This window comes from Chlamydomonas reinhardtii, chromosome 12 (assembly GCF_000002595.2).
Source record: "Chlamydomonas reinhardtii strain CC-503 cw92 mt+ chromosome 12, whole genome shotgun sequence".
NCBI lineage: Eukaryota > Viridiplantae > Chlorophyta > Chlorophyceae > Chlamydomonadales > Chlamydomonadaceae > Chlamydomonas > Chlamydomonas reinhardtii.
The window spans coordinates 6,870,406-6,883,071 of NC_057015.1; the positions used below are offsets into that span (position 1 = coordinate 6,870,406).

The window sequence follows — 12,666 nt, forward strand, 5'->3', positions numbered from 1 at the left end:
CTTTCTTCGCCCACGCCGTTACGCCCGCAGGTGACCTGGGCGCGGATGAGACGCAGCTGGGGGCCCGGCTGCAGGCGCCCAACATCACGTGGCTCACACGTAAGCGGCAGCGGGGTGTCGTGGGGGTGGGGGTACAGGGAAGGCCCCTGGCAGGGCATAGGGGCCGCGCACTGGTGCAGTGGTGCAATGCTGATATGCCCTCCATGCCCGCACCACGCGCCTCAGACTGGGGCCTGACAATGGACAAAGTGTTCTCCGGCTGGAAGAAGGCACACCGGCCAGACAAGGTGAGAGGCCCGCAACAAGGCCACACCGTATGCACAATGCCCCTGCGGCCCTGCGGCCTCTGTCTCTTGTGTTCGGCACCTGTGTGCGAGCCATGCCCGCTCCTGCCGCCCCCGCGCGGCGCCTCACAGGACGTGGTCATCCCGGTGTTCCTGACGCCCGGCCACTTCAAGCACTTTGGTCTGGAGCGCACGCCGCTGCACCCGTTCATGGACAAGCAGGAGCGCACCACCACATTCTTCTTCGCGGGTGGGCGGGGCGGAGGGGCTCAGGGGTGCCCTGAGTATGGTATGCGAAGCCCCAAGCCACCAGCGCGAGCACCATAGCAACGCTGGGCCTGTGTAGACAATGCAATGTGGCCTTGATATGGCGGTGTATCTTTGTGCGATTCAGGTCGCATCTGTGGCGACCGGAAGCCGCCCAAGACTGGCTCCTGGCCCAATTGCGGCCCGCGCAGCCCCGGCTACAGCGCGGGCGTGAGGCAGCTGGTCCACCACCACCACTGGGACCCCCCGGTGCGGGGGGGGGGGGGGGACTGGGGCTGGCAGTGCCGTAAGGGATGGATGGGGGCATGCGGGCGGCTCACACCCGGGACACGCATGGTCATGCTGTGAGCGCTCGTTCGCACCTCGTCGCGGCTCAAACCTGTCAGCTATGAACCAGCGCTACGCCCCAACCGCGGTCCCATTGAACCACGCCCTCCCCCCCTCGGTACGCACAACACCACACCTGCTGTCTACCTCGCTACACTTCTCTGTACCAATCCTTGCAAACCCCTCCCCCGCAAGATGGTCTACCGTCTACCACTTCCTTAACTAGTCATGAATGTAACCCCCCCCCGCGCTGCCGCGCCTGCAGGGCTTCAAGGTGGTGCTGCATGAGCCCAACTACGGCGCCGCGCTGGGCTCGTCCAAGTTCTGTCTGGCGCCGCTGGGCGGAGGGCACGGCCAGCGCCAGGTGCGTGCGCTGCACACACACAGCCGCGATGCCGCCTTATGCCGGGCACACCGTTTGGTGTTAGGACTTCAAGGGGCCGCATTTCGACCAAGCCCGCATCGCGCGCACTATGCCTTGGCTGGGTGTCCGGCACCGCATGGGGCACGGAGACAAAGCAGCTGTGTGTCGTGTCCTGGTGTGCAGATCATCGTGTCGTTCATGGGCTGCCTGCCGGTGTGCATCGCGGACGACGTGTACGAGCCGTTTGAGCCGCAGTACAACTGGACCCAGTTCGGCGTGCGGCCGGCGGAGTCCGACATCCCGGAGCTGCACACCATACTGGAGTCCGTCTCCGCCAAGGAGTACGCGGCGAAGCAGGTGTGTGTTGCAGAGCGGAAGTATGGTACAGTGCTTAAGAACGCCGCAAGCTGGGACCCGGGTAATCGCTTGATGCCTGCGCGGCGTGCAGCGGCCTCGTGCTAATCCGTTCCGAAGACCCGAACCCTCTCCGCTGCCTTATCCACACTTTGACTTCTTCCGCCTCCGCCTCTTCCACCTCCTCTCACAGCGCGCGCTGCGCTGTGCCGCGCAACACTTTGTGTACAGCAGCATTGTGGGCGGCTTGTTTGGCGAGGACGGCCGATATGACGCCTTCGAGACCACACTGGAGGTCCTGAGGGTCAAGGCGGAGCACCCGGACGCGGCCCCGGAGACCTACCGGCAGATTGACGAGGACTTTGACGCGTTCATGGACTGCCGCGACCCGCCCAGGTGGAAGGCGGCAGCGCCCGCGCCACACCTGTGGGGGCTGGAGGACGAGGAGGAAGATGGGGAAGGGGAGGGCGAGGGCGAAGAGGTGGAGAAGGGGAGTGGGCGAGCCAATGGGAGCGAAGTAAAGCCTGGGAGAGGGAGAGGAAAGGAGGGCGGTGGGAAGGCGGGGCGGAAGGGCGGGTGGCTAGGGAAGGTGTTGGGGCGGAGCTTGTTAGGTGGTGATGAGGGGGCGAAAGTCGACAGCGCAGGCGAGCAGGGCGGGGGCTGGGTGAACCCATTGTGTAGTCATAGCATGATGGACCGCAAATGGAATCCGTGCGAGCGTTTTGTGCAGGGCGCATCGAAGACGCACATGATCCCAGGTGGCATCATGTGCGCAAAAACTAGGCACAACCTGGCTGAGTGCCCGCGCATCTGGCTGTAGCTTCTCCCGAATTAACTGCAGTACGGTGGGCGAATCGACGGGCTGACAGGCAGTACCAGGACTGTGATGTATCGGCAAGGGCGGATAAAGCTTTGGTCTTGTAACGTGTAAGCGCCCATGAACCACCTCGCAGCACTGCCTACCAAAGTGCCGTACATCAGCTAACGCTGGCCGCAAGGCCAACAGCACCGGTGGCGGCACACGGGCACGGGCACCTGTGCCTGCATGATGGCTGTGTTCAACGCCACCGCAGCAGCGCTTGTGCGGAAAGAGCACAGCCTTGCATAAGCAAGCGATGGAATGGATGGTGCAGAGACGGACACGTAGGAGGTCTGCGCTTGAGTGGGAAAACTAGTCGCCAAGAACGAAGCAGGGGTTGGGGCGTGGTGGGGGGGAATGCTCGCGCGGTGCGTGCCGGGGTGATCGCGGAAGCAGGGGTTGGGGCGTGGTGGGGGGGAGTGCTCGCGCGGTGCGTGCCGGGGTGATCTGGCTTCGCGGCTCCAACTTCATTTCTTGACTGAAAAGATTGCTGCAGCTCAGACCTAAAACCACAATACTTCAAAGGGGACTATCTGTACCTGTCGCGGTTCATGAATCGAGCATAATACTTCTTCAGAATGGCTACCAACCGACAAACAATCTATCATTCTTGAATGGTGCGGAACCCATAGTGCACATCGTGTACAGAATGGGGCCGAGTGGGCCGTCGCGAAGGAGCAGATGACAATGCCAGGGAGGAGACCGGCACCGCTGCTGCTGGTCGCACTGGTTTGGGCCCTGGGCTGCCAGCTGCGGGTAAGTTTCGCATGGTGGACTGCGAGGGCCATCTGGAGTGTTACGGGGGGGATCCGGGGAAGGGGTTGGGGTTTGGAGTCGCGTGTTCAGCCACGAACGACTGGTTCAGACGTTCATCGACACGGCGGCGCCCGCAGGTGAATGCTTTCTTCTTCCGTAGCAAGCCAGCACCCAAGCAGCACCCGGAGCATCCTGCCCCGGCGCTCGCTAGGGCACCGGCCCCGGCGGCCGCTGTCGGCGTGCCCTTCACGCCCGGCGTGAGCAGGTGCCCGGCCAACTGCAGTCGTTTCGGCAGCTGCAATGAGGAGACTGGGAGGTGAGGCCAGGGGCTGCTTTCTCCCCTGGTCACGAAAGTGTCGCAAACCAACAACTATACCAAACGCGGAGGCAACCGTAGATGAGCTGCTATTGTTCCCGCTCCACGCCTAGCAAGCCTCATCCCGGCGTGCTTGCCTGCCTGTGTGCGCTGACCGCGCTGCAGCTGCGACTGCTTGCGCAACCGCATGGGTCCCGACTGCGGCCGCAAGCTGATGCGGCCGGGCATGCTGCAGCGCTGTCAGGACATGGGCTACAAGGATGTCAAGGAATGCCTGGCCAAGGACCAGGTATACGTGAGGGGTGTGTGCTGGGAAGGAAGGCGTGCCGTGGCGTGGAGATGGCGAGCGAAGGCAAGGGAGGAGGGCCGGGGAGCGGCGGCGTGCGGGCGGTGGGGAAGGACGGCTCTTGGTGCAGTGCATGTGTGAAGTAATGCACGCATGCTAACGCCGTCCTCGTGCATCTGACCCTGCTCATGCAGCTTTGTGTGAACGCATGCAACAAGCTGGGCAGATGTGTGGCAGGCGTCTGCCACTGCAAGAAAGGTACGGCACGCACACAGCAGCCATACTAGGCGAGCCGCTGCGTTTCCTTTCTAGGTCTGAGCTCTATCCCATTCCGTGTACACAATGTTCTCAACAGGCTACTACGGTATAGACTGTGCGTTGTCGATGGGCCAGGACGGCCAGCCTGTGCTGCTGGCGGGCAAGGGGTACGCCACACGCGCCAAGCGGCCCTGGGTGTATGTGTACGAGTTGCCGCCGGAGCTGTCAGCCTGGTAGGTGTTGAGTGATTGCCCTTTATTTCTCCTACTTGTGCCGTAATGCGACAAGTCAAGGCACGTGCCTACGTCTATGCGTATTTGGAGCGAGGCGTAGAATTAACACAATGCACCGGCCTCGCATGATTGCGCTGCAATGCCAGGTACAACCACCGGCGACTGGACCGGCCCACGCACATGCTGTTCGCGCAGCGGCTGCTGAGCAGCGGCGCACGCATCGCCGATGGTGACCAGGCAGACTACTACTACATCCCCGTGCGGCAGCGCTCGTGAGTGGTGGAGTGGATATGTGAAGCAGTGGGTAAGGCTAGATTTAAAGGCTGTGCTATAACTGGCCCAGCTGTGATAGTGATGGTGGGTGGGTTCTCGCGGCCCTGATGTCATGCCATGTCTAATGTGCATTGCCTTCGGTCCCTAACCTGCAGCACCATGTTTGCACTCGCGGCCCCTTGCTCGTCTTTCATGAGCGCACATACCCTTGTCCCTGGGCGTTTCATGATTCGTACTGGGTGTGGTGAACGCGAATCCCTCTCCCTTTCCCGCGGTGTGCAGCGCGCCAGAGTCGTCGCTGCTGGTGGATGCGATTAAACACATCCGGCAGCACTACCCCTGGTGGAACCGGACGCAGGGCCACAAACACTTCGTCATCCAGACAGGCACGTCCTTTCGTACTGCTGCCGTTGCCACGTGCTCGTACGTAGCGCTGCCATTAGCAGGCCCGTGCACTCCTGCAACCTGCTGGACACCGATGACACCGGCCACACAAATCTGATTTTTCTGCTGTACGGCAATATGTGTGCTCCTCTGCGTAATTCACGTCACAGGCGACTGGGGCCGCGCTGAAATGGATCCCAACCTGTTGCAGCTGACGGAGAACATGACCTGGTTGACACGTGAGTGGCGCCCTGAGGGATTAAGTGGCGAGGTAGAAGGGAGGTACGGCAACATGGGACATTTGCGCTTGCAACCATTGTGCCATTGTGGTTTCCCTGCACGTGCAGACTGGGGCCTAACCACTGACCGGCATGACAAGATTCTGCGCTGGGTGCCCTCCTACCGCCCAGAAAAAGTGCGGGGGTGACGCTTTACTACCGCAGGCCCCTGTTGAGCAGCATGCACGGCGGTGGCAGGGTGTGCCAGTGCTTCAGCCACGCCGTACCTGAGCGCTACCTAACCTAGGCTCGCGACAAGCCTTACAATGCATTCCAGCTTCAGTATGCCCATGCGCTTGCCTGCCGCTTTGCCTGTGGACACCCTCGCTTCCTCTGGCCACCTCCACGCATCTCCACCCGGCGAATGGCTCACCTCCTGCGCTTCGTGCTTCAGGACGTGGTCGTTCCTGTCTTCATCAGCCCGGGCCACTTCGTCAAGTTCTCCATGATTCACACGCCGCTCAACCCAGCCAACAAGGCCAAGCCTCGGGACAAAGCCCGCTTCTTCTTTGCAGGGCGCATCTGCTTCAACTCCAAGTGGGTGGGACGGCGTCCTGAGCATGCTGCCAGTACACATGCGAATACTCGACGTGGGGCCGTAACTCCTGCCGTAACTCCTGCCTAACTCCTGCCTAATTCTTCATGTCTTAGGTACCCAACCAAAGCGACCTGGCCCCACTGCGATGGCGACCACTGGGCCTACAGCGCGGGTGTCCGGGAGAAGGTGATTACGTGCCGTCAGGCGTGTGTGGTGTATGCCGCGGCAGCATCACCGCCGCCGGCCCATCCCCAGATGCCAACATTGGCGCGCTGTGATGCGCCGTGGCCGATACCGCCCGCCCACACCTCCACATTTCCACGCTTCGGCGCACTTCCAAATGTTCCGCAGGTGTTCGTGTCGCACTGGAACCGCAGCGGCTACCACGTGGCCCGCTCCGAGAAGCGCTACGGTCAGTACCTGGCCAGGTCGCTGTACTGCCTGGCGCCGCCGGGGGCGGGGCACGGGCAGCGCCAGATCCAGGCCCTGTTCATGGGCTGTGTGCCCGTCACCATCGCGGACGGCGTGGCGGAGCCGTTCGAGCCCGCCGTTAACTGGTAGGAGGCGCGGGGGCTGGCGACGCGATCGGTGGGGCGATCGGTGGGGCGCTTCCGAGGGGCTTCCAGGCATGACTACCGTGTAGGTACCTGTGCTTGGATGATGGGGACTGCAGGAGGTCGTGCTGGTGCAGGCGCTGGTGCCTTAGGTGTCCCTAGCAGGGCTTGGTGGCTGGTAACAATGCCTGAGACTGCCCCTGACCTTGCTGCCACGCGCGCTTTGGTTCAGGACGGACTGGGGTGTGCGAGTGGCGGAGGCGGACGTACCGCAGATGCACACCCTACTGGACGACATTGGTCCGGAGCAGCTCGCAGTAAAGCAGGTGCGTGCGGCTGCGGCCTTCTGGGCCGTCGGAAACACCGCGTTCGCTCGGCTAGCTACCTATGCAAGGTTGCTCACGGCGTCCGTGCAAGGCTAGGGGGCCTTGACAGACTGCTTGGGAAGTGGGGACCTGTCCCGACACAATCGCACCGGCTTTCACCGGCTTGCCCCACCGCTGCAGGCCCGAATGCGATGCGCGGCGCAGCACATGTTGTACAGCAGCATCACAGGCGGCGTGTTCGGAGAGGACGGCGCCTTTGACGCCTTCGAGACCACCCTGGAGGTGATGCGGGTGCGGGCGGAGCACCCGGACGCGCGGCAGGAGGACTTCCGCAAGGTGCGTGGGTTGCGTGGGTGCGTGGGTGCGGGTGCGCGTGTGTGGGTGTGGGTGCGTGTACGGTTGCAGGTGTGGGAGGGTGTGCAAGGTACGGTGCCACGCTGCCGTACACAATCCCGTTGGACTTGCACGTTGCACACCGACATTAGGGCCCCCTCTCGGCTGGTACACCTGTATGCCGTGTCCCACCTGCCCCACGCGCCCCAGCTGGACGCGGCCTTTGACGCCTTTATGGACTGCCGCGAGCCGCCGGGGCCACAGCCCGCCTTCCGCCGCCTCAGCGGACTGCTGCCGGACGCACAAGTCCTGGCGGAGCTGCAGGCGGAGGAGGCGGCGGAGGCAGCGGCAGAGGCAGCGGCGGAGGCGGCGGAGGCGGCGCGGAGCAGTAAAGGCCTGGGGAGGGATGGCGAGGACGAGGAAGGGGACGAAGAGCAGGACGAGGAGGATGGCGGTTGGGCGGTGGAGGACGGGAAGGTTGGTGAGCGCGACCAGGAAGCTGGGACAGCTGCAGTGCTGTCGGCAAAGGCGCGGCCGCCTGCTGCGCCTGGAACGCCGCCGCTGTTGGCTCTGTGCAGCCACGCCTACAGCGACATCCACAACCACGACCGGTCCTGCTACTACGTGATGCGGGGCGGAGGCTACATGGGGGTGCCGGGCGGCGCCATATGCGCGCGAGGATTCAAGTCACGTTTGGCGCAATGCCCGCGGCTATGGGCGTGAGGAACAGGGCTGGCGTTGGTGGTCTGGACTCGGGACGTTCTGCCCAAGCGAAGTAGATGGCTTGAGGTGAAAGGGACAAAGAATGTGTTGACATGGGTTGTTGACGCGGCGCGATGAATCTGTGACCATGTCACCCACCAGGCACGTCAGAACGAGACAAAGGACGGTCGGTGTCTTTGAGCGTTCGAGAGGGCTGTTTCCCTTGGCTGACCCCTTGGCTGACCCGACCGTTCCCCTCTAACTTTAAAATTTTGACCATAACACGCGAGCCTCAAACAGCTGAAAGCCTGGAACCCCAACACAACGAGCGCGTCACACACAGGAGATCACCACAAACGCGAGCCACGCAAGGGCACGATGCGGCTGACGGCTAGAATGCCCAGCCTTCGCCATCCACCCCTGCCACTCAACTCCACATCCGTGCGATATAGGAACTACGAGCTGCAAGCCAAGCAGCACACTAGCCAACAGTATGGCAGCCTAGCCCCTGTCTTTGCTAACCGGCCTCCTCACACTCTCAGGCCCGGTTAGGGGCGTCTACGGCACACTGGGCAGCACCTCGCTACCCAGGATGACCACCGCCTTGAGCGGCTTGCCGTACTTGCGCCGTACGGTGGCGGCGCGGTCGTCCCCGATGGCGCTGGCCAGGCTGTTGAACGCCAGGCTGCAGGCATGGGCGGCGGGTGGGCGGGTGGACGGGGGAACAAGGTTACTGTTCGTGCCCGAGCCTAACAAGTAAGCAGGGTGGGGTAGCCGCCAAGTCGACAAGGTAGCAGCCAAGCATGCCTTCGCCGCACGCGTGAGTGTCATGGCTAATAGCTTCCACAAGGGACCCATGTTTTCCTTGCAGACAAGACCGATACGCTGCTGCTGGCTCACCTGTTGCCCACCGGTGACGGCCCAAACACGGGCACTTGTGTGACCTGCCCCACCACCGACATGCCCTCCAGCACGCGGCCAAACACAATGTTCTGGCCGTTCAGCCGCGGCACTGGGCCCGGGCCTGCATTGCAGGAAAATGGTGCACGGGTGGCCACGATGCGACAGACGCACACGCCGGACAGCCCGCAGGAACAAGTTGCTACGATGAAATCAGGACCAGAGCGCGAACCACCCACCCACCCGACACAGCACACAGCCATTGTTTTCGTTGGCATTTCGCGCCCGGCAGCCCCAACGCGCCCCGGATTCAGGTGCCCGGCTCTCGCCCACCTGTTGTGATGAGGAACTCCACTGGGCGGTACTCGGGCCGCGCGCGCAGCTGCGGCTCCTCGTCGTTCTCTCCAAGCGCAAGAGACACGGTGCCGGGCCGGTAGTGCGGCAGCTTGAAGGCGGACGCCTCCGACACCTCCGGGTTGGACTGCAGCGGCAGCGTGGGCACCAAGACAGCTGCAATCAGAGCCAACCAGTGCGCATCAGAATGCCAGGCCACCGGACCCCCATACACTGCCACACCTAAAGCACACTCGCTGCATTTACACACGCGTCCCCACAATCCGTAGCCCCTCTCCCCGCGTTTCGTACTGATGACCTACTCACTCTTGCGTGAACCTCCCTCCCACCCACCCACCCATCCACCCTCCCTCCCATCCTCCCACCCACCCACCTGCACGGTGGGCGGCACCTCTACTGCGCCCAGGCGCTTGGATCCCTGCTTGCCGGCCTGGATGTACTCGCCCGCCAGCACGCGGGAGAAGGTGGTGCCCACCAGGTTTCCGCTCTCCACCAGAGCCAGGAAGTTGGACACGGTGCGCGGCACCGCGTTGCCGTACAGGCCTTTCGTTATGACAAGAGGAGCAGGAGGAAGTGGCGTCGGGGCGGGCGAGCGTGAGTAAAAAGGCACCACGGTGTTGACACGGTGTGTGACGTCATGCGCAGCTAGCGCGAGTTGATGCCGGCCACAGTGAGCGTGGGCTGGGGGTCTGGCCGACCGTCGCCCCCGCACAGCAGCTCCTGCGGCTCTTGCAATCCCATCCAACCGGACACCTGGCCGCCGGCACCGAGCCCCGCACCATCGAACCACCGCAGTACCGCACACGCTGCCACGCGCCCATGACCACTCTTCCGCACACGCTGGCACGCACCTATGACCACTCTCCCAACCGGCTCCGCCTCAGGGATGATGGACTTGTCGCCAATGGTGCGCTCCGCGGCGCTCTTGAGCGCGCGGTCCGCAATGCCGATTGTGATTGCCACCTGCCGTCATATGCCCGGTGCGGTGACGTCGGACGTGAGTGCGTGGGCAGTCAGTCAAGGCGGACGTTGCGTGCTTGCTAACATAGGACATGCGCTGGCACGGTGCCTCGCAAGTGTGCCGCATGCAGTGTGTGCGCGCCTTGTGTCGGGCGCGAGTCTGCCTTTGCCACCAGGTTTCGTAGCGTGTGCCGCCTTGCAACTGCATAAATTAATGACACTGATTTCTCACCGCATGGGTAATGGTGGTGTCAATCTCCTCCCGCCCGCTGGTGGACGGCAGTGTGTCAACCTCCGCTGCGGCAGCAGCTACAGCCTGCCGTGGGGCTGCCAGCGCGCCGCACACCCCCAGCAGGGCAGCTGGCAGTGCCACCAGCGCCTGACGGCGGGAGGAAGATGCAGCTGGTTCCTCGCGAAGGCGCCGCTCCTCTGGGTGTTGAGGCTGTGCTCGCTCGCTGGTGCCGGCGGCACGCACTGCGCGCGCCCGCCGTGTCGGAGACTTGACGGTCCTCCGGGACACAGTAGTCTGGCCTACCCTTGAGCTTCTGGCATAATTCGTGCGCATTTTGCATGCAAAATTAGGTGAATGTTGCATGGTCTGCATTCTTTCGGCGTAAGGAAGTCACGAAACGTCCGCTACAATTCCAAACGAAAGCAGGTTTAAAGGTCAGCAACCTTCAATATGTCACTTTGCAGTGAAAATGGCGTAAAGAAAATTTCCACTGGCAGAACGCGAAGTTTTGGGGAGGCGGTCCATGGATGCAAGCATAACGGCCATCCCGATCTCGTGAGGATCTTGCAGGCCCCCGGACTTAGCCCTCGAACAACCCAGCCCACAGCTAGTTCGAAACTTTTACTTCGACCTCCTGATCACAATGCAGACCCTGGCCTCCCGCCCCTCCCTGCGCGCCAGCGCCCGCGTGGCTCCTCGCCGCGCCCCCCGCGTGGCGGTGGTGACCAAGGTCAGCACCCAGGGCATAATAATTGAGCGAATGACGCCAGTTCTAGAGGGCAGTGTAGCCGCAGACCTCTGCTGGAGAAGACGTGCACATGCGGGGAGTCGCTTGCAGACCGAAGCAGTGCTTTGCTTTGGCCGGTTCAACCACACCTGTATGGGTGTAACCGTACATGACAAAGCCATGGCAAAGCTACTTTTGGATCACTCGCCAGCGTTCTTGCCAGGATTGCTGAAATCCGTTTCCTGGCCTGCTCGCTGCTTTATAGGCCGCCCTGGACCCCCAGATTGTGATCAGCGGCAGCACTGCCGCTTTCCTGGCCATTGGCCGCTTCGTGTTCCTGGGTTACCAGGTGAGGATAGTGTTCGGGCGGTGAGAGGATTGCGTGCATCTGCCTTAGCTCTCCTGCGTGTATGGAGCCTCTGAAATTCTTTTGCAAGTGCAAGTGGGGCGTTACCAAATGCTGTCCAGGCGTGGCGGGTCGCCGCGGGGTGGGGGGTGGGGGCGAGGGGCGCCTAGAGCATCGACTTGCCTGACACGGACCTTGTCCACTTGCCCCCGTGTTGACAGCGCCGTGAGGCCAACTTCGACTCCACCGTGGGCCCCAAGACCACCGTGAGTACTCAACCGTGTTTAGTGTGTAGAGCTCGTCTCGGTGCTGCCATAATCAGCCGTCACCTGTTAGTCAAGCCTTAGCACCGAAGCTACCTTCGACCGAAGCTCGGTCCACTGTCTGTCTGTTTCGCAGGGTGCCACCTACTTCGACGACCTGCAGAAGAACTCCACCATCTTCGCCACCAACGACCCCGCTGGCTTCAACATCATCGATGTTGCCGGTGGGTTGATCCTCTGACAAGTGCCACTGCTCTGCAGCAATTGCGTGCCTGGTGTACGTGGGGACGTTCCTGGGGACGCTCCTGTCCTACCTGCTCTGCTAGTTGAAATGCTCCGCGATACTCCGAGGTACAATAAGTCCTGACGATCTCTGTGTTTGGTCAATTCGCAGGCTGGGGCGCTCTGGGCCACGCCGTGGGCTTCGCCGTGCTGGCCATCAACTCGCTGCAGGGCGCGAACCTGTCGTAAGCAGTCTGCCCAGGGCATGACTGTTGGCGGCGCCAGCTAACCGGCGGCAGCTGCAGCAGTAGCTGTGGACGCTGCAGGAGTCACGGACTCCTGCGGCGGGGTGCGGGTCAGCGGATCAAGGTTCGTGGGCCTGGCACTGGCGCTCGGCGGTTTGGAGGTGAACTTCAAAAGGTGGCGGCGGCCTGATGAATTCCCTGGCCCTAGGAGGACGTCGTGGACCGTTGCCGCTCCAGCAGCAGCACTTGGAGTTTAGCAGTGGACTTCTGTGCTGCGCGGCTGAGGGCGCTCGCAGCTGCTGTGAGCCTTTCAGCATTGTGCGGGGCAGAGCAATCTGCACGCGCTAGTCTGGGGGCTTTCTCGATGTGTGTTTCGTGTTAGGGCTGTGTACAATTTTCGCGGCATGTCGTGCCTGCGACCAGCGGAACGCCGTCCTCGTCAATGAGGCGAAGCAGCAAGCACGTGGCATTGGGAGACGCAATAGCAATGCTGGCCGTTTGGGTCTTTTGCTGTCTCGGGCGCTTTCGCAGTCAAGGGTGTCGGGTGCAGTGTCCAGTCTCTCCCGCGTGGCGTCTCCCACGGGAGGGAGTGATCGCTTGAGAAGACAATCCAAGATTTAAAATCATTTGCAATCGCAAGTGCATTTGCTTCTACCGTGGTCTGTAGTTCTACGTGTGCTCACGCAAAAAAATGGCGCCTCGCAGTTGGCAGGTGTTCGGGATTG

General features: G+C 62.3%; 4 protein-coding genes across 4 annotated transcripts in view; 3 read left to right on the forward strand and 1 right to left on the reverse strand.

Moving 5' to 3' along the window:
- Positions 1-2,539, forward strand: part of CHLRE_12g561101v5 (uncharacterized protein) — a 27,367-nt gene extending 24,828 nt beyond the window's left edge. Inside the window, exons 25-31 of the mRNA XM_043069175.1 lie at positions 31-99; positions 226-287; positions 417-534; positions 679-800; positions 1,144-1,242; positions 1,426-1,599; positions 1,790-2,539. Of these exons, the coding sequence (XP_042918830.1) occupies positions 31-99; positions 226-287; positions 417-534; positions 679-800; positions 1,144-1,242; positions 1,426-1,599; positions 1,790-2,416 (1,271 nt within the window). The 3' untranslated portion in view covers positions 2,417-2,539. The remainder of the gene's footprint in view (positions 1-30; positions 100-225; positions 288-416; positions 535-678; positions 801-1,143; positions 1,243-1,425; positions 1,600-1,789) is intronic.
- A 423-nt stretch (positions 2,540-2,962) lies between these two features.
- CHLRE_12g561050v5 (uncharacterized protein) lies at positions 2,963-7,794 on the forward strand. The gene is made up of 15 exons (XM_043069173.1): positions 2,963-3,211; positions 3,349-3,527; positions 3,693-3,816; positions 4,008-4,071; positions 4,169-4,304; positions 4,451-4,576; positions 4,860-4,963; positions 5,132-5,200; positions 5,309-5,376; positions 5,634-5,776; positions 5,891-5,963; positions 6,129-6,334; positions 6,564-6,657; positions 6,838-6,993; positions 7,201-7,794. The coding sequence occupies exons 1-15, from the start codon at positions 3,143-3,145 to the stop codon at positions 7,711-7,713; spliced, it is 2,124 nt and encodes a 707-aa protein (XP_042918831.1). The 5' UTR covers positions 2,963-3,142; the 3' UTR covers positions 7,714-7,794.
- Positions 7,795-7,796: 2 nt separating this feature from the next.
- Positions 7,797-10,600, reverse strand: CHLRE_12g561000v5 (uncharacterized protein). The gene is made up of 6 exons (XM_001703091.2): positions 10,139-10,600; positions 9,798-9,909; positions 9,320-9,489; positions 8,926-9,073; positions 8,593-8,716; positions 7,797-8,377 (listed from the first exon to the last, which is right to left on the reverse strand). Exons 1-6 carry the CDS (start codon positions 10,469-10,471, stop codon positions 8,251-8,253), a joined length of 1,014 nt encoding a protein of 337 aa, XP_001703143.2. The 5' UTR covers positions 10,472-10,600; the 3' UTR covers positions 7,797-8,250.
- Positions 10,601-10,752: 152 nt separating this feature from the next.
- On the forward strand, positions 10,753-12,664 carry CHLRE_12g560950v5 (uncharacterized protein). Its single transcript, XM_001703074.2, has 5 exons — positions 10,753-10,868; positions 11,131-11,214; positions 11,433-11,477; positions 11,611-11,698; positions 11,869-12,664. Exons 1-5 carry the CDS (start codon positions 10,782-10,784, stop codon positions 11,943-11,945), a joined length of 381 nt encoding a protein of 126 aa, XP_001703126.2. The 5' UTR covers positions 10,753-10,781; the 3' UTR covers positions 11,946-12,664.
- Positions 12,665-12,666: the final 2 nt, after the last annotated feature.

What these genes read in the sequence shown, in the direction of transcription:
- CHLRE_12g561050v5 (XM_043069173.1), top strand. Translation starts at nt 3,143, where the DNA reads ATGCCAGGGAGGAGACCGGCACCGCTGCTGCTGGTCGCACTGGTTTGG. An exon ending in TGCAATGAGGAGACTGGGAG is followed by an intron (nt 3,528 to 3,692) that starts GTGAGGCCAGGG and finishes ACCGCGCTGCAG; the next exon opens with CTGCGACTGCTTGCGCAACC. An exon ending in ATCCCCGTGCGGCAGCGCTC is followed by an intron (nt 4,577 to 4,859) that starts GTGAGTGGTGGA and finishes CGCGGTGTGCAG; the next exon opens with CGCGCCAGAGTCGTCGCTGC.
- CHLRE_12g560950v5 (XM_001703074.2), top strand. Translation starts at nt 10,782, where the DNA reads ATGCAGACCCTGGCCTCCCGCCCCTCCCTGCGCGCCAGCGCCCGCGTG. An exon ending in GCGTGGCGGTGGTGACCAAG is followed by an intron (nt 10,869 to 11,130) that starts GTCAGCACCCAG and finishes GCTGCTTTATAG; the next exon opens with GCCGCCCTGGACCCCCAGAT. An exon ending in CCGTGGGCCCCAAGACCACC is followed by an intron (nt 11,478 to 11,610) that starts GTGAGTACTCAA and finishes TCTGTTTCGCAG; the next exon opens with GGTGCCACCTACTTCGACGA.
- CHLRE_12g561000v5 (XM_001703091.2), bottom strand. Translation starts at nt 10,471, where the DNA reads ATGCGCACGAATTATGCCAGAAGCTCAAGGGTAGGCCAGACTACTGTG. An exon ending in GGTTGGGAGAGTGGTCATAG is followed by an intron (nt 9,490 to 9,797) that starts GTGCGTGCCAGC and finishes TCATAACGAAAG; the next exon opens with GCCTGTACGGCAACGCGGTG. An exon ending in CCGTCACCGGTGGGCAACAG is followed by an intron (nt 8,378 to 8,592) that starts GTGAGCCAGCAG and finishes CCATGCCTGCAG; the next exon opens with CCTGGCGTTCAACAGCCTGG.